Raw genomic sequence first — 18,550 nt, forward strand, 5'->3', positions numbered from 1 at the left:
CGCATGTGCTCACTCATATGCAGAAGCTTAAAAAATTCTTCTCATACAAGTAGAGTTGTTCTCATAGAAGACTAGTGGTTACTAGAGGCAGGGAAGGGTTGGGGAGTGGGTAGCCAAAGGTTGGTTAACAGATACAGAAGTACAGCTGGATACGAGGAATAAGTTCTAGCATTCTACAGCACTGTAGGGTGACCATAATTAACAATAATTTAGTGTATATTTTCAAATAGCTAGAAATTTTTGAATGTTCTCAATACTAAGAAATAAATGTTTGAGATGGATATGTTAATTATCTTGATTTGATCATTACACATTGTAGACATTTACCAAAACATCCCAGTATACCCTATAAATATGTATAATTATTATGTGTCAATTTAAAATAATAAGGCTGGGCATAGTGGCTCACGCCTGTAATCCTAGCACTTTGGGAGGCTGAGGCAGGCAGATCACCTGAGGTCAGCGGTTCGAGACCAGCCTGCCCAACATGGTGAAACCCCGTCTCTACTAAAAATACAAAAATTAGCCAGGCGTGGTGGCACATGCCTGTAGTCCCAGCTACTCAGGAGGCTAAGGCAGGGGAATTGCTTGAACCTGGGAGCCGGAGGTTGCAGTGAGCCGAAATCGCACCACTGCACTCCAGCCTGGGTGATACAGCAAGACTCCATCTCAAAAAAAATTAAAACATTAAATAATAAAATAATAAAGCAAAAAAAATATTCTCAACAATTGGGGTTAGAACAATTGGAAATCCATATGCAAACTGATGAAACCCGACCTAATCCTCATACCTTATACAAAAATTAATGCAAAAGGGCTGGGCGCAGTGGCTCACGCCTGTAATCCCACCACTTTGGGAGGCCGAGGTGGGTGGATCACCTGAGGTCAGGAGTTCAAGACCAGCCTGGCCAACATGGTGAAACCCTGTCTCTACTACGAATATAAAAATTAGCCGGGTGTGGTGGCACTTGCCTGTAGTCCCAGCTACTCGGGAGGCTGAGGCACGAGAATCACTTGAACCCAGGAGGTGGAGGTTGCAGTGAGCCAAGATGGTGCCACTGCACTCTAGCCTGGGCAACAGAGTGAGACTCCATCTCAAAAAAAAAAAAATTAATGCAAAAGGAATCATCTATCTAAATGTAAAATCTAAAACTATAAAATTATACAATAGGAGAAAATCTTCATGACCTAGTGTTAGGCAAAGTTCTTAGTCATGACACCAAGGGCATTACCCATAAATAAATGATTCATAAATTGGAAATTTTCCAAATTAAAAATTCTTGCTCTGCAAACAACGTTATGAGAAGAAAAGGACAAGCAACACACTTGGAGAAAACATTTACAAACCATGTATCTGACAAAGGACCTGTATAAAGGATATATAAAGAACTCTTAAAACTCAACAGCAAGAAAATCCAATTGAAAAATGGGCAGAAACTTTTGAACAGACATTCATCAAGAGGATAGATAAAAAATAAATAAGCATATATAAAGATGCTTAACATCTTTAACCATTAAGGAAATGCAAATTAAAATCATTATGAGATAAATGACTACATAAAAAATACTGACAATACCAAGTACTGACAAAAATATGGAACAATTGGAACTCATACATTGCTGGGAGAAATGAAAAATTGTTCAACTACTCTAGAAAATAATTTGGCAGATTCCTAAAAAGTTAAACATACACTTACCATATGACCCAGTAATCCAATATTTACTCCACAGAAATGAAAACCTATGTTCACACAAAACCCTGTGCATGATTGTTTAAAGTAGCTCTACTCATAGTTGCCAAAAACTGGAAATAACCCAAATGTCTTTCAACAGGTGAATGGATAAATACACTGTGGTACATTTATACCATGGACTACTATTCAGCAATAACAAAGAAACAACTACTGACACACACAACTTTGATGAATCTCCAGGGAATTGTGCTGAGTGGAAACAAACAAACAAAAAAATCCCAAAAGGTCACATACCATACGATCCATTTCTATTACATTCCTGAAATGACAAAATTCCCAAAACGGAAAACAGATTTGTAGCTGCCAAGAGTTTAGGAATGGGTATGGGGGAGGAAGGGCAGTGGCTGTGGCTATAAGGGACAATTTGAGGGATCCTTGCGATGATGGGGCTTGACCATATCAATGTCAACATCCTGACTTTGATATTGTACTATGGTTTTTGCAGGATGTTATCATTGGGGGAACCTAGGAAAAGGGTACACAGGATTTCTCTGTATTATTCTTTCAATTGCATGTAAATCAATCATCTCAGAAAGAAAAGGTTACATGACACCTCACTTATATGACATTCTTGGAAAGACAAAACTATAGTGACACAGAGCAGACCTGCCGCTGCCTGAGGTTACAGGTTGGGGAAGATATGACTATTAACAGAGTAGCATGAAGGAGTTTTTTTGGGGTGATGAAACTACTATCTATCCTATAGATTAGTTATACCAATCTAACACAAAAATCAATTTCACTGTATGTTAATTTAAAAAATAAAAATGTTTAAAGTGAAAGAAAAAATATGGTGGGCTGCAGGTATCTGAAAAAATTGTCTCTTGGACAAAAGATAATTCAAAGTCCAACTAAGAAAATTGCTTCAGGAAAATCATTGGAAAAACAAGCAGGTTCCCTAAGAGATTTCATTCCCAAGTTACATTTTGACATGATGTCTCCAGCTCATTGAGGAAAGCTGTAGCACATATCTGCAGGAAAGCATTTGTCACCAGGCTGTAGTTGAGGGCAACTGCACTATCCAAATGAAGACCTAGCAAAGAAATACCTTTATACACAATTCCAGGCAACCTTGACTTCCCATGAAGGCTGTGTGCTCTCTCCTGATGAGTAAGGTGAGCCAAGGTACTGGTTATGTTTCCCTTTGGCTACCAGAAGGCTCAAAGAGAAACTGACAGCCCAACATCAATATCTGTTACACCCTGAGTCCTGCACACCTCTACATTCTAACTTGGCCTTGATCTGTTGTCTCTTATTTTGCCTGATCCTAATCCTTATTTACAAATACTTTCCTATTTCATGGCAGGGATTTCCACATATTTCGTCACATCCACAGTAAAATAGAGAAATGAAGAAACAGACAACATACTTACCTGGGGTTTGGCCATTTCCTGCTCTTCTTGGGAAAAAGCAGAGACGTGTGACGGCTGAGCTGGAACAAGTGGAGAAGAGTACAGCAGATGAGGAGACCCCAACAGACTTTCAGTGCCCAGAATTAGCTGCCTAGCAATCCCCTCACATCAGCTGGCCATCAGACTGCTCTCTGGAAGAGTCTGGGCAACCGTGTGATTTTAACAATCTGTGTATTATTCACTCTTCATGTGAACATTGAACACAAAAGATTTTATATACACGTATATTAAACTGTGTTCTGGCCCATAAAGTGTATTTCTAGGTATTTTCCTTAAGGAAATAATTTATCATAATGTATCATAATTTCTCTGTACGTACCCACGTCTCAGCATTGACTTTAATAATGCCAAACTTAAACGATCCTCTATGACCCATAATGGATTAATAATAACAAAATATAACAGATAAAATGCTACAAAGCTGTTAAAAGCGTTATATGGAACTGTACAGTATCTATGCACTTTGTGGTATATGTATCTCAACCAAACGTTTTTAAAAGGTGTACAAAAAAATCTTAAGCTGAATTAAACTTTTATATGAAAAAGTAGGTTTTAAAACTGCGGGAATCCATTTTAAAGCTATATGTTAAATGTTTAAAAGGCATACCCCTATACACACCAAAAATGTCTAAAAATGGACATTTAAATGTGTGGGGGAAGAATTAGTTCCTTTTGATTTTCTTTTCCTCTATTTCTGAATTAATCCATAATTCAAATGTTATTTATTAAATGCCAAAAAAAACTACACTCTAAAACTATTATCCCAATTACATTTTACCCCTATCTCCCTCAGACCCCGCACCTACCCCTCCTCCCAGGCCCCCAACTATGGGCGAGGCCCGGGGTCAGGTGAGACCTCGCAGGTGCCTCTCCTTCCTTCTAAAAGCTCACCTCACCGGGGCCGCCTTGCCCAGGAGCCGGAAAGAGGCCTTCGGGTGCGGGGGTGCAGGTTCACTTCGGCCGGAGCATTCACACCAGGCCCCCACCTCGGGGCTTGGGCAAGGGGAGAGGGCAGAGGGAGAAGCGGGGCGCGTCTAAAGAGGGGTCTGAGGGATGCGCATGAACCCTTAGGGGCAGGTCACTGTGCTGGAAAATGTGTAAAAGTCAAAGTTTAATAAGCCTCATTTAATCCTGCTTAGCCCCCATAACTTTGTTCACCAGTGAGCCCCTAGAACCTCGTCCACTGACCTCTCGGTCCCCCATCACTCAACCCCCAACTCCCGCAGAACTCCCCATCACTCAGCCCACGACCCCTAGCACTTGCCCCCTCAACCTCACTCTCTCTCGATAACAGATTTTCTGCTCGCTGCTCAGGAGACCGTTACAAAGCCTGGCCCCAACAAGCACTTCCGCTTCGGGACCGACTCTTTGGCACCGCAGCCTAAAGGACTGCAGCGGTCGGTTCTGCGCACGCTCAGTGGCGCCTTTGAGACCCCCCCCCCCCCCCAACTCCCGCGTCCGCCAATAGTCAACATGGGGCCGCAGCGCAGGCGCAGAGGGAAGGTAGCCTTGCCGGTGACGTCACTGCTCCAGGCGAGATGGCCGCGCCCACCGTGTCTTTTTGCTTCTGGGGCTGCGTCGTAAAGCGGGTGTTTACTTCGTTCTGCAGAGGCCGGCACTCCTAAGACTTCAAACACCAATTTTCTTACGGCAGGGCGGGGAGGGGAAGTGCCCAACTAAGGAAAAGATTCTAGCAGGCGGCAATTTCGCACTTTGAACTTGGAGGGCAGCAACAGGGTTGCAGGTGTAAAATAACGGGAAGGCGGGGTGCGTGGGTAAATTGTTCTGCGTGCACAAAGAGTAGGAGGTAGGGAAAAGCCACTGGCTTCATCCAGTGGCCAGGGCTGGGAGTTTACGTTGTAGCGTTTGAAGGACGATAGGTCGGTATGCAGACAAACAAGCTGAAAAATAAACGGCAATGTGGGACACACACACCGGGGGTGAAGGGGTGTATTAAGTGGTGGCTAACAGGTTGCTTTTTCTGGATGAGTAGACAGTGTCAGTGTGTTGGGAGTGTAGGGGGTGTAGGCTGGGGCCAGGTGCTGTAGGGCCTCCTTGGCCAGGGAGCTCATATTTCATTCTGGACATATGGGAAACCGTAAGAAGGATCTGATTTGTAAAGACCAGTCTGAAGCAATCTAGCATTATATAGTAACGTTAAAAATACACATATATTGGGCTGGGTGCGGTGGCGCGCGCCTGTAATCTCAGCACTTTGGGAGGCCAAGGTAGGCGGATCACCTGAGGTCAGGAGTTCAAGACCAGCCTGGCCAACATGGTGAAACCCCGTCTCTACTAAAAACACCAAAAATTAGCCGGGCTTGGTAGCATGTCTGTGATCCCAGCTACTCTGGAGGCTGAGGCAGGAGAATCGCTTGAACCCGGGAGGCAGAGGTTGCAGTGAGCCAAGATCGCACCACTGCACTCCAGCCTGGGCAACACAGTGAGACTCCATCTCAAAAACAAAAAACAAACAAACAACAACAACAACAAAAGGAATGGAGCTTCCCAGTAGACAAGACAAAGAAAGTAAAAAAGGAACTCACATCTGTTGCTCCCTGACACATCAGCACCTCCTGGGTATACAATTTATCCACTCTCTCAATGCATTAGGAGGTAGAAAATAGAAAGGGCTGGTCCTTTAGGGCCCATCACAGTGTTGCCCCTTCTGGCACCTAAACGTCATCTCCAACCACCTTGTACACGCACACCTACACAAAGGAGGAAATCCTTTAGGGTTGGTGGGAGTTGAGGGGCAGAGGAGCCAGTGGTACAGCCCCTCAGAAACTATCCGAGGGCCTACAGTGTGCATGCACAAGCTATGTGAGGCTAACTTTGCTGCTGCAGAGCGAGGACCCCCACTCTCTGTCCTGGGTATCCTCTACCATCAGTCCCTACAGGTGTGACCTCCTCATACAGTAACCTAAGCAGCAGGTGGCTAGGTGGAGAGTGAGAAGCTGACAGGTGGCTGGTCCCACCACAGAGTCTGCACGATAATGACATTCCCACCCAAAGACAATGAGAGAAGCCCCCACGTGGCTGGCGAGTTATCATTACAATTGCTCTTATGATACATTTTATCAAGACCACAAAAGCCTTGCCAATTGTGAGCAGTCATTTTGGACCAGAAGCAGCAGGTGAGGTTGACAGCAACAGCACAGAAGGAGCCAGGTCTCTGGTGACCTTGGAGCCACCACACTAGCCCTGGATTACCTGCCTCCAAAAGAGGAATCTGCTTCCCTCCTCTTGAAGCCACTGGTGTTTGTGGTGGGGTTGGTGCGTGCAGCCAAATCAAATCCTGAGCAATCCATCAGACTTTTCTGTGTTGGCCAATGTGAGTGTCAGCGAACAGGAGACACACGGGACTGGTGGGTGAGGGGCATGAATAATGGTGACTGAAGGGCAAATTGGGAGTAAATGAGAGCAAGGAGAGGCAAAGGGCAATGGAATGTAGGTGAATGAACACCAGAGTGGAGTGGATGTGGGCCAAAGTGAGGGAATGATTATGCATGCATTCAATTATGAATGAATTTGAGATTATGATGAGATTAAGTAAATGATGGGAAATGAGGCACAATCTCAGCAGAAAAAAGGTGAAAGTGGGAGCAGACTCAATGAATGGGGCAACTGAAGGGGGTGAATGTGAGTGGAGTTCATATGAGTACTAAGGATTAGAGTGTGAATGAATGGTGGTTTTATGAGGCACAAGATGAATGAAAAGAGGGGAATTTAGGGAGACAGCAGGAGTGAATGGGGTAATGTGGGATGGAAAGGGAAGAATGGGATGCGGAAGGGACAGAATAAAAGAGTGGAGATGGATACATGGTAGAATGTGAAGCAGGCGGAGTTTGAGTGTGGGTGCTATGAGGGAGAAGGATGACTAGAGATGACTGGGATTAGATGGGCGTACGTAATACAGGGTAGTAGCCCAGGAACGTGGGTGCACAGGGATCCCAGTGGGAATCAGCAAATGTGAATGAGCTCAAGAGTGCACATGAATGGAGGTGGTGGTGGGCAGAGTGAGAGGGAATGAAAGTGAAGAGCAGAGGATGGGTGAAGGTGAGTATTGTGAGGCAGAGAGTGGATGAAGGCCTTATGGCCTCAGGTGAGTAAAGCGAGGAAACAAGGGGAGCCTGATGTGAGCAAAAGTAACGAATTTGAGGCACAGTGTGACAGAATGCGGGTACTGGGAGGCAGAATGGCAGCCATGAATCAGGAGCAGAATATGAGCAAGAAGAGGGTGATAGGGGTTACAATGGGAATAGATGTAAATGAATGAGGCAGTGAGAGGCAGAGTAAGAGTAAATGGAGACAATGAAGAGAAAACTGAGAAAGAACAGTGACTGGAGTGCAGTGGTGCGATCTTGGCTCAGTTAGCACAGGCTAAGTGTATGTGGGTAACTTCAGCTAGTGTTTGGGAGTAATAGGGACAGAGCTCCAGGAAATGGGGGTGTTCCTGGGACAGCATCTGAGAGAATAGAGGTGAAGGAGGGGCAGAAGGGGAGTGAATGGGGGAAATAATGAGGCCCCGGGTCAATGAAAGAAGCTGAAGGCTGGGCCACGTGCGAGTAAGCCAGAGTCATTTGATGCAGGGGCGGGAAATAGAGGTAAAGATAGGAAATGAGTCCGAGTGAGAGTGAGGGGGGTGAAGAAGGAATATGACATGAAAGAATTTGGGTAATGCTAAGTAGACTGTGGGGAACTGCGATAATATGAGGCCCAGTATGGGTGAATATAAGTGGCTAAAAGGCAGTGTAAGTGAATGGAGGAACAAAAGGCAGAATGAGAATGAATTTGAAAAAGCAGTCAAGCATAAGAATGTATATGTAATATGCCATTTGTAATATGAAATGTGGGGCACATTCCAGTAAATTAGGATGGAACAGCACTTTAAGTGCAGAGAGGTGAACAAGGTACCAACGATGAGTGCTACGGTTTGAATGTGTCCCTTCAAAAATTCAGATGTCAGAAACTTAATCCCCAATGCAACAGTGTTGGGGCTTCTGTGTTGCGTGTTCCAGAATCTACCACTTAGACCTTTGCTCATAGAGCCCAGAGTTCCAGAATGCCCCTAATTCCGAACACCACAGGGTGAGTCTGGAGCAAGTCACCTGAGAGGGCTTACAGGTGACATAATGAAGGCCTGGGGCACTGTGGTAGTGACCTTGGCCACGCTGATGGTTGTCACTGTGGATGCCAAGATCTATGAACGCTGTGAGCTGGCAGCAAGACTGGAGAGAGCAGGGCTGAACGGCTACAAGGGCTACGGCGTTGGAGACTGTGAGAATCCAGTTGCCCCACATCCCATCCAAACCCTGAGCCACCCACCACATTCAGACCCAGGCCCCCTCTTGTCCTTTATCACCTCTCCAGGCCTGGGCATGATCCCTTGAGTCACTCCCTGACTGACTATGCTGAGTAGTTTAACTAACTCTAACACCACCACCATTATTGCCTTTACAACCATCACCTCCATCTCTGCCATCAACACCATCACTACAATCAATATCATCACCACTGTTACCATCATGAATACCATCGCTACCACCATCACTGATGTCTCACCAGAATCACCAACATCACCACCACTAAACCAAGATCACCACCCTCACAACTAAGATGACAACCATCCCTGTCCTCCCCCCATCCTATCCTTCCCTATTCCCAGACTCTATACCTACTCCCTGCCTCCCTTCTCCCTGCCCCAGGGCTGTGCATGGCTCATTATGAGAGTGGCTTTGACACCGCCTTCGTGGACCACAATCCTGATGGCAGCAGTGAATATGGCATTTTCCAACTGAATTCTGCCTGGTGGTGTGACAATGGCATCACACCCACCAAGAACCTCTGCCACATGGATTGTCATGGTAAGTCAGCACTGGGGACACACTGAAGCCCTGCTGGGCCCTACTCTCCCATACATGGAGGGCAAGGTTGTTTAAGCCATAATCTCCTGCAACAAGAGAAAAATGATGGGAAAAGGAGAAAAGTTGCCTGAGCTATTAGAGACACCATCCTGTATCCCTACCCAGACTATCCTGAGAGGTTGTTTAGGACAGAAGAGCTCAGAGCTCCCAATCCTCACCCAGAATGGACACTGCAGTTTTCTTAGACTCAGGAAACAGGAAGCTTACCTCCATGTGGAACAGAGATAGAAACTGTCCTGATTTGGGGTCGAGGTTACCCAGGCCCCGAGGAAAGAAGCAGAGTGTCTGGTTCTAGAAACAGAAACAGATAACCTCCATGCAGAAATGACAGAACTTTCCAGATAAGACTGATGTTGTTGAGGACAAAATAGAATAGCAGTTAAAGTTGTTCATTGTGGGCCAAAATGGTGGTTGAGGTTGTCCAAGACAGGAAAAAATGGAGACTGAGGTTATTTGCGGCCAGCCCAAATGGAGGTTGAGGTTGTCCAGGACCAGAGAGTATGGAGGTTGGGGTTATTCATAACTAGCCAACATGACAATCTAGATCATCCAGGATCAGTCAACATGAGTTAAGGTTGTACAGAACCAGCTAACATGGTGATTAAGATAATTCATAACCAACTGACAAGAGAATCAAGGTCATCAAGAATCAGTCAACATAGTGGTTGAGGTTCTTCAGGCCCCAAGGAACCCAAAACCCTTGGGCCCTCCATTCACTGTTACCCTATCCCCAATGCACCGGATCACCATGTCCCTCTCTTCCCCCTCAGACCTGCTCAATCGCCATATTCTGGATGACATCATGTGTGCCAAGCAGATTGTGTCCTCACAGAATGGGCTGTCTGCCTGGTAAGTTCATGGGGATGGCCCAGACCATGGGCAGCCAGGGATAGTGTCACTGCCACCCCATCAACCTGTCCACTTCATCCTCTCTTCTTTCCTTCATTTTGCAGGACTTCTTGGAGGCTACACTGTTCTGGCCATGATTTATCTGAATGGCTCAAGGGGTGTGCTATGCACGTGAAAATTGATCCAAAAATTCATCCATGACTCAGATTCGAAGAGACAGATTTTATCTTCCTTTCACTTCTTTCTCTTGTTCATTTAATAAAGGATGGTATCTATAAACAATGCAAAAGATGCTCTGATGTCTGACTCTCTTCATTTATTCAATGCCTGGAGTTACCCTCATTCTGTCACTTCCTCCATATATTCAAAGCTCTAATTAAGAAATACCAGATCACTCAGAGTGGGGAAGGAAGGGAGGATAGTGTTGTGAATCAAGAGCATATTGTTCTCCTGGGTTCAGAAACCATCTCTACCACCGACTAGCTGTGTTGCCTTGGAAGAGATACTTAAATTCTCTGTGCCTCAGTTTCCTCATCTGTTAAATAAGGATGATAATAATAGTAACTACTTGATGGGGTTATTGGGAGGATTAAATGAATTAATATTTGTAAAACACATAAAGTGCTTGGTACATAAGACAGTTATAGGTTTGGAGATAGAGGAGTGGGATGGGAGAGATGAAAATTGGCTTCCCTTAAAAAGAATCACTCTCAGTGGGGTGCAGTGGCTCACGCTTGTAATCCCAGCACTTCAGGAGGCCAAGCCAGGTGGATCATGAGGTCAGGAGTTTGAGACCAGCCTGGCCAATATGGTGAAACCCCATCTCTACTAAAAATACAAAAAAAAAAATTTAGCCGGCTGTGGTGACATGCACCTGTAGTCCCAGCTACTCGGGAGGCTGAGGCAGAAGAATTGCTTGAACCCAGGAGGCGGAGGTTGCAGTGAGCCAAGATCGTGCCACTGCACTCCAGCCAGGGTAACAGAGCGAGACTCCATCTCAAAAACAAACAAACAAACAAAAAACCACAAAATCACTCTCAGTTCAGGTCACTACAGGGTCTTTATTTAAGGCACATACAGTCTCTTCAGGGGAGTATGAATCCAATAGGATTGTGCTTACATAGGAAGATCAGTGGGAATTAGGAGTTAAAGGTACATTTCCCCACATCCTCCCACATAACACCATCCTTCCAGCCCCCAGCCCCTCTTTCATGATCAAAGTCTGAAGTTTAAAATGACAGAGCGGGAATGTAGGCAAAACATTCAATGGACACACGTGGTAATAATTTCTTCTTACAGAGTGCCTGAGTGTCACTTTGTGTCTTGAGCAGAGAATTTAGGAATTTCACTTTGCCATTCTTTGCAATGGCCAGCACCTTTGGAAGCAGCCACTCCCATAAGGAAGCAGTCCCTCATGTTCTTTGTACTCTTTGGTTGGGGTGGATACTCAAGCACCTGAGACCTTGAAGTGTTCACTTCAACCAAGATAATCACAGATGATCATGAAAACAGCTAGCTGCCACTGCATGCCAAGGAATGCCAGAGCCCCCTTCCTTAATGCCAGCTGGATTTCCCCCGCCTTGCACCCCAACCAGCCTAGGTAATGAAATCTCACATCTCCCTGTGGGTCCATAAAGGGTGCCAACACTTTGGGTACTGATTTCTTGTTTTTTCTTATTTTCTTTCCTTCTTTTCTTTCTTTTTTCTTTTCTTTTCTTTTTTTTTTGAAATGGAGTCTCGCTCTGTTACCCAGGCTGAAGTGCAGTGGCTCACTGCAACCTCTGCCTCCTGGGTTTAAGCGATTCTCCTGCCTCAGCTTCCCGAGTAGCTGGGATTACAGGCACCCACTACCATGCCTGGGTAATTTTGTATTTTTAGTAAAAACGGGGTTTCACCATGTTGGGCAGACTGGTCTTGAACTTCTGACCTCAGGTGATCCACCCGCCTCAGTCTCCCAAAGTGGTGGGATTACAGGCGTGAGCCACCGCACCCGGCCTAAAATATATTTTTAATTGTTGTTTTTTAATGGCTATCTTTAAATCTGTAACTTCCTATAATTTGATAAACCCTTTTGTTCTTGTATGGCACTTATTCTCCATTATGACAAAACAGCGATTTTTAATAATAGTAGATTTTATTAATTTTTCTATGAGAGTTTGGTATTAAATCTGGAGACATTTTTCCTGAATATCATTTCCAAGGACTATGCTTATTTAATTAATTAAATTGAGTTTCTTTTAATACCTGCATCTAGATTTATGGTGAGGTTTGGCTTCCAACTGACAGCCCTCATATCTTCAAGGCCACAAAAGGTGCCTCTTTAGCTGGTCATCAGCTTGCCAGGCTTCTAGAAAGAATAATAATAATCTACACTCTAGCCTGTGAATACAGCTTTGTCAGAAGCAGGTCTCCAGTGGGACTGACTTTTCTTTCAAGCCTATATACCAGTCAGAAAGAAATTCCAAGTACATTTCTTTCCTACACCCTGAGCTTGAGAAAAAAAAACAACAAACAAACCCAAGTTGCTCTAATAGAAATTGGAATGGGAAAGTGACGATAAATATAAGTGAATTTGATTGTTTAAGAAAAATACTTTAAAACTGGGGAGAGGCTGGGCACGGTGGCTCATGCCTCTAATCCAGCACTTTGGGAGGCCAAGGCGGGTGGATCACTTGAAGTCAGGAATTCAAGACCAGCCTGGCCAACATGACAAAAACCCGTCTCTGCTAATACACACACACACACACACACACACACACACACACACACAGCCATGCGTGGTGGCATACACCTGTAATCCCAGCTACTCAGGAGGCTGAGGCATGAGAATCACTTTAACCCAAGAGGCGGAGGTTGCAGTGATCCGAGATTATGCCACTACACTCCAGCCTGGGCGACAGAATGAAATTGTGTCTCAAAAATACATAAATAAATAAAAATAAAATAGGGGAGAGAAGGTAAAAATAGGTTTAGGGAGCCATGAGCAGGGGAAAGGGAGATTAGAAGGGTAGCAGATCCACGATTTGTGGGGAGAAGGACTCAAAGAACACAAAGAGCCTTTTAGGAAAGCTGGAAACAAATGAGGTGACCAAAAGAATAAGCAGAAGGATGAGGCCAGATTGTGGTGAGGCTAGCTCTTCACCATCTCACTCCAACATTACTGTGAGAGAATAGCTCACAGAACTAACAATTTACAGTTAGCAACAGAAGTTCATATCCTTTAAGAAGATATTTCTGGCCGGGTGCGGTGGCTCACGCCTGTAATCCCAGCACTTTGGGAGGCCGAGGTGGGTGGATCATGAGGTCAGGAGATCGAGACCGTCCTGGCTAACATGTTGAAACCTCGTCTCTACTAAAAATACAAAAAATTAGCCGGGCGTGGTGGCGGGCGCCTGTAGTCCCAGCTACTCTGGAGGCTGAGGCAGGAGAATGGCATGAACCCGGGAGGCGGAGCTTACAGTGAGCTGAGATCGCGCCACTGCACTCCAGCGGGGGGGCAACAGAGTGAGGCTCCATCTCAAAAAAAAAAAAAAAAAAAAAAAAAGATATTTCTAAGCTTTCAAAGATGTCCAGCCCTCACTGACCCACTGCAGTATCCTTCTCATCACTTCCCATCTGCTTCTTTCTTTCTTTCCTTCTTTCTTTCTTTCTTTCTTTCCTTCTTTCTTTCTTGTTTTTGACAAGGTCTCACTCTGTCACCTAGGCTGGAGTGCAGAGGTGCGATCTCGGCTCACTGAAACCTCTGCCTCCCGGGTTCAAGCGATCCTTGTGCCTCACCCTCCCAAGAAGCTGGGACTACAGGCGTGGACACCACACCCAGCTAATGTTTGCATTTTTAGTAGAGAAGGGGTTTCACCATGTTGGCCTAGCTGGTATCAAACTCCTGACCTCAAGTGATTCACACGCCTTGGCTTTCCGAAGTGCTGGGATTACAGGCATGAGCCACTGCGCCTGGCCTGCTCATTTCTTTCTTATCTGTACAACTCAAACTTGGGACTTCTCTCTCTGTGATCCAAAGTCCTCCCTCCTCCTGAGGTCAGGAGTTTGAGACCAGCCTGACCAACATGGTGAAACTCTGACTCTACTAACAATACAAAACTCCATTCTTAGGTATATATCCAATGGAAATGCACACATATGTTCACCAACACATGCACAAGAATACTCACAGAAGCATTATTTGTAATAGCTAAATGGAATATCCACCAGCAGGGGAATGGATTAACAATTGTGATATATTTATACAAAAGGAATAGTGAATAGTATGGAAAAAGAACAAACTACTGACACATAAAGTAACAAGGATGGATCTCAAAACCATTATGGTAAGTAAAAGAAGCCAGACTCAAAAGACTAATAATGTATAATTCCACTTATATGACATTCAAGAACTGGCAAAAATAATCTATGGTGATAGAAATCAGAAAGTCGTTAGCCGTGAATCAAGAGATAGTGATTGGAAGTGGCATGATGAAGGCTTCTGGGTGGCTTGTCATTTCCTGCTTTTTGATACAGGTATGGGTTACAAAGATGTTTTCACTTGGCAGAAGTTCATTAAACCATATACTTTATACACTTTTCTCTGTATGTTCTGCTTCAATAAAAGGTCTGACCCAAAACATTTTTATCTAAGTTAGTTTTCCACACAAGATTTTAAAAAACAGTAAGAGGGCCGGGCACAGTGGCTCACGCCTGTAATCCCAGCACTTTTGGGAGGCTGAGGCAGGTGGATCACATGAGGCCAGGAGTTCGAAACCAGCCTGGCCAACATGGGGAAACCCCGTCCCTACTAAAAATACAAAAATTAGCAGGGCATGATGGCACGTGCCTATAATCCCAGCTACTCAGGAGTGTGAGGCAGGAGAATGGCTTGAACCCGGAGGCAAAGGTTGCAGTGAGCCAAGATTGCGCCACTGCACTCCAGCCTGGGTAACAGAGTGAGACTCTGTCTCAAAAAAAAAAAAAAGAAAAGAAAAGAAAAGAAAAGAAAAAAGGAAAAAGGCCAGGCGTGGAGCTCACGCTTATAATCTCAGCACTTTGGGAGGCCAAGGCAGATGGATCACCTGAGGTCAGAAGTTCGAGACCAGCCTGGCCAACGTGGTGAAACCCCATCTCTATTAAAAATCCAAAAAATATTAGCTGGGCATGGTGGCGCATGCCTGTAACCCCAGCTACTTCGTAGGCTGAGGCAGGAGAATCACTTGAACCTGGGAGGGGGAGGTTGTAGTGAGCTGAGATCGTGCCATTGCACTCCAGCCTGGGCAACAAGAGCTAAACTCCATTTCAAAAAAAAAAAAAAAAGTAACAGAAAGATTCAAAAATCCCACAGGAAAAAGAGTAGCATTTGTGAAAGAATGATTCACAAAAGCAATATAAAAAGAAAAACTTATGAAAAGATACTCAATTTCATTGACAAACACACACAAAAGAAATGAGATATTTTCAACTATCGAATGGCAAGGATTAAAACCATGACAAGAAGATTAGAAAGGGCATTTTCATTCATTATTAGTGGGGGGTGTCAACTTGTACTAACTTTTCAAAAGGCAGTTTGGCAATGTCTATGAAAGTTCAAAACGTGCCCACCTTTTGAACCAGACATTCTAGAAATGCTCACCACTGTGTACAAAGATAGATGACAAGATAAAAAAAAAACAGATACTGCTGAGGTTGTAGAGAAAAGGGAATGCTTATACACTGTTGGTGGGAATGTAAATTAACTCAACCATTGTGAAAAGCAGCATGGCAATTCCTCAAAGAGCTAAAGAGAGAATTACCATTCAACCCAGCAATCTCATTACTGGGTATACAGCCAAAGGAATATAAATTGTTCTACCACAAGGACGCATGCATGCATATGTTCATTGCAGCACTATTCACAATAGCAAAGACATGGAATCAGCCTAAATGCCCATCAATGGTAGACTGGACAAAGAAAATGTGGTTCATATACGCCATGGAATACTATGCAGCCTTCAAAAAGAATGAGATCAGGCCAGGTGCAGTGGCTCATGCCTGTAATCCCAGCACTTTGAGAGGCCAAGGTGGGAGGATCATGTGAGCCCAGGAGTTCAAGACCAGCCTGGACAGCATAGCAAGACCTCATCTCTAGACCTCGTCTCTACAAAAAAAAAAATAATAATAACAATTTTAAAAAGAACAAGATCATGTCCTTTGCAGCAACATGAATAGAGCTGGAGGCCAGAAGCATAAATAGAGCTGGAGGCCATTATCCTTAACACACTAACACAGGAACAGAAAATTAAACACTGCATGTTCTCACTTATAAGTGGGAGCTAAATGATGAGAACTAATGGACACAAAGAGAGGAACAACAGACACTGGGGCCTACTTGAAGGTGGAGGGTGGGAGGAGGGAGAGGATAAAAAAAATAACCATTGGGTTTAGTACCTTGGTGACGAAATAATCTGTACAACAAAGCCCCGTGACATGAGTTTATCTATATAACCAACTTGCACATGTACCCCTGAACCTAAAATAAAAGTTAAAGAAAAAGACAACAAGAGAGATCACTGCCACACTGTAGCAGAAATTACACAGAAGTCCTTCAATATGGGGCTGATTAATAAATCGTAGTACATGCATACAAGAAAAAAAAGCATCTCTTAAAAATATCTCTATGTCCTGATACTGAAATACCTTCCATCAACAAGTGTTCATTAAGTAGGGGCTATTCCAGCTATGCCAGTGAGCAGCTGTGCAAGCCCATGCCATCTGCTTATCCACTTTGGTACTCAGCTTCCTTATCTGTAAGAGTCAGATAAAAATGGTACTTACTTCCTAAGGTCATTGTGAGAATTAAAAGTGATCATGCATATATAGTGCTTAGTATGGTGTCAGGTGCAGTGTGAGCTCACTACATGTCGGCTCCTGTTGTGTCACTTTTGTTATCATTATCATTTGTATTATCATTATCATTACTACTATGACCATTATTAATATTATTCCGGAAAGAGCAAATGGAATGGCAAAACAGTTTTACATAATGAGCAGATTCTAGCAAAAGGAAGACATTTACATACATATATATTTATATGTGTATGTAAATATAAAGAGAAAGAACAAGGGGGAGAGAGAGGTGTATAGGTGGAAATTAACCAAATTCATCAGAAATTGGTTATTTGGAATGAGTGGTGATATGAGATTACAAGTGAATTTCCCCTTTCAGATTGTATATTCCTCAAGAGTTTGGATTTTTGGTGTGCCACTTCTAAATCACTTCTGTAGGAAGAGAAAAAAATGACAAAATAATATAGACTTTCTTAAAAAGGGCAGAAGGGAAAGTACTGAACATGCTTAGGGACATCACGAATTCTGAGCCTAAAAAGGAAAAGGGCAGACCTTTGGGTTGCTCAGGCTGTACTGAAACCCCAGATGTGGAAAAACTACATATAGATCAGAAAAGAATTTGAAGAGCATGAGGTTTACTGATTCTTCCTGATGATCAAGGTCCATATATTGAGCCAGAACATAAGAGCTATTTGCGCAGACATGGCTTTGATTTCCTGAAGAGTCACATATTTTTAGTTCTGCTTTAGCAGGACACCTTTGGTTGACGTGCAGACATATTTTAAGTCACAGCAGAGCAATCCTATCTCTGTATTTATCACAAGATTGCTGATAAGGGACTTGGCTGACGCATCAGAGAACTGTCTTATCGAGGAAATCTTTGCTTCTGAGGAAGTGGCTTACTTTCTCTGTATGGGTGAGATAAATAAAGCAAATGAGCTTTTCTCCCCCTCTATGTTGTGGCTTCTAGGAAGCTCAGAAAAATAACTGTAGCTCAACATAATTATGTAGAATCCTATGATCTACATATGGACATTTCAACCTGGCCTTGGTTTTTCTCTACTTCCCTATTCCTTTTTATGTGTTTATATGTATCCATTTTATGGTATTAATAATAATATGATAACAGTATTAAACTCATATGGAAGACTTACGTATGTGCTAGGCATTGACTCAACTGATCTACACAACAACCATACAAGGCAGGTATTATTATTATTATCATTAACATCATCATCCCTATTTTACAGTTAGAGAAACTAAGGCACAAAGAGGTTAAATGACGACTCTGCCCGCAGACCACCAGACCTCTCACTTCCGTTCGATGTAAAACTCTGCCCCGCCTCATACCCTGCTCTGATGTTAAGATCCAAATGCTTATTCGAGCAAGGTCCCCCTGTGTTTCCAAAATCAGTCACAACTTCCTCTGACGGCCACCTTTTTCCGACCTTTACCCTGCATTAGGTACTGCCAGTCACTATACTTGCTCATGCACAGTACCGTTCCCAAAGCCATTGACGCTAGCAGCCAAAGTTGTTTTGTGGTTTTCTTTAATTTAATTATTAAATTTTTTTAATTTTACATATTTGTAGGGTGCAGAGTGGTATTTCAATACATGCATACAATGTGTAATGATCAAATCAGGGTAATTAGCATGTGCATCACCTCAAATATTTATCATTTCTTTGCGTTGGGAATATTCAAAATCCTCTCTTCTAGGTATTTGAAAATGTACAATAAATTATTGCTAACTATAGTTATTAAGCAGTGCTATAGAACACCAAAACTTTTTTGTTCC

General features: G+C 43.7%; 2 protein-coding genes across 14 annotated transcripts in view; one reads left to right on the forward strand and one right to left on the reverse strand.

Moving 5' to 3' along the window:
* Positions 1-6,076, reverse strand: part of ZNF182 (zinc finger protein 182) — a 33,617-nt gene extending 27,541 nt beyond the window's left edge. For 3 of the 13 annotated variants that reach the window (XM_055267871.2, XM_055267866.2, XM_055267869.2), the window contains exons 1-3: positions 4,445-6,076; positions 4,058-4,252; positions 3,128-3,186 (exon numbers count right to left, since the gene is read on the reverse strand). In XM_055267871.2, the coding sequence (XP_055123846.1) occupies positions 3,128-3,142 (15 nt within the window). In that variant the 5' untranslated portion in view covers positions 3,143-3,186; positions 4,058-4,252; positions 4,445-6,076. Of the gene's footprint in view, positions 1-3,127; positions 3,187-4,057; positions 4,407-4,430 lie in introns of those variants that run through there. The other 10 variants (XM_063634428.1, XM_063634425.1, XM_055267872.2 and 7 more) reach the window with 7 other exon arrangements.
* Positions 6,077-8,032: 1,956 nt separating this feature from the next.
* On the forward strand, positions 8,033-10,231 carry LOC129476227 (sperm acrosome-associated protein 5). Its single transcript, XM_055268941.2, has 4 exons — positions 8,033-8,446; positions 8,875-9,033; positions 9,864-9,942; positions 10,047-10,231. The coding sequence occupies exons 1-4, from the start codon at positions 8,302-8,304 to the stop codon at positions 10,141-10,143; spliced, it is 480 nt and encodes a 159-aa protein (XP_055124916.1). The 5' UTR covers positions 8,033-8,301; the 3' UTR covers positions 10,144-10,231.
* The last annotated feature ends 8,319 nt before the right edge of the window (positions 10,232-18,550 follow it).

This window comes from Symphalangus syndactylus, chromosome X, assembly GCF_028878055.3.
Source record: "Symphalangus syndactylus isolate Jambi chromosome X, NHGRI_mSymSyn1-v2.1_pri, whole genome shotgun sequence".
In the NCBI taxonomy this organism is placed as follows: domain Eukaryota; kingdom Metazoa; phylum Chordata; class Mammalia; order Primates; family Hylobatidae; genus Symphalangus; species Symphalangus syndactylus.

What these genes read in the sequence shown, in the direction of transcription:
- LOC129476227 (XM_055268941.2), top strand. Translation starts at nt 8,302, where the DNA reads ATGAAGGCCTGGGGCACTGTGGTAGTGACCTTGGCCACGCTGATGGTT. An exon ending in GGGCTACGGCGTTGGAGACT is followed by an intron (nt 8,447 to 8,874) that starts GTGAGAATCCAG and finishes TCCCTGCCCCAG; the next exon opens with GGCTGTGCATGGCTCATTAT. An exon ending in CTGCCACATGGATTGTCATG is followed by an intron (nt 9,034 to 9,863) that starts GTAAGTCAGCAC and finishes CTTCCCCCTCAG; the next exon opens with ACCTGCTCAATCGCCATATT.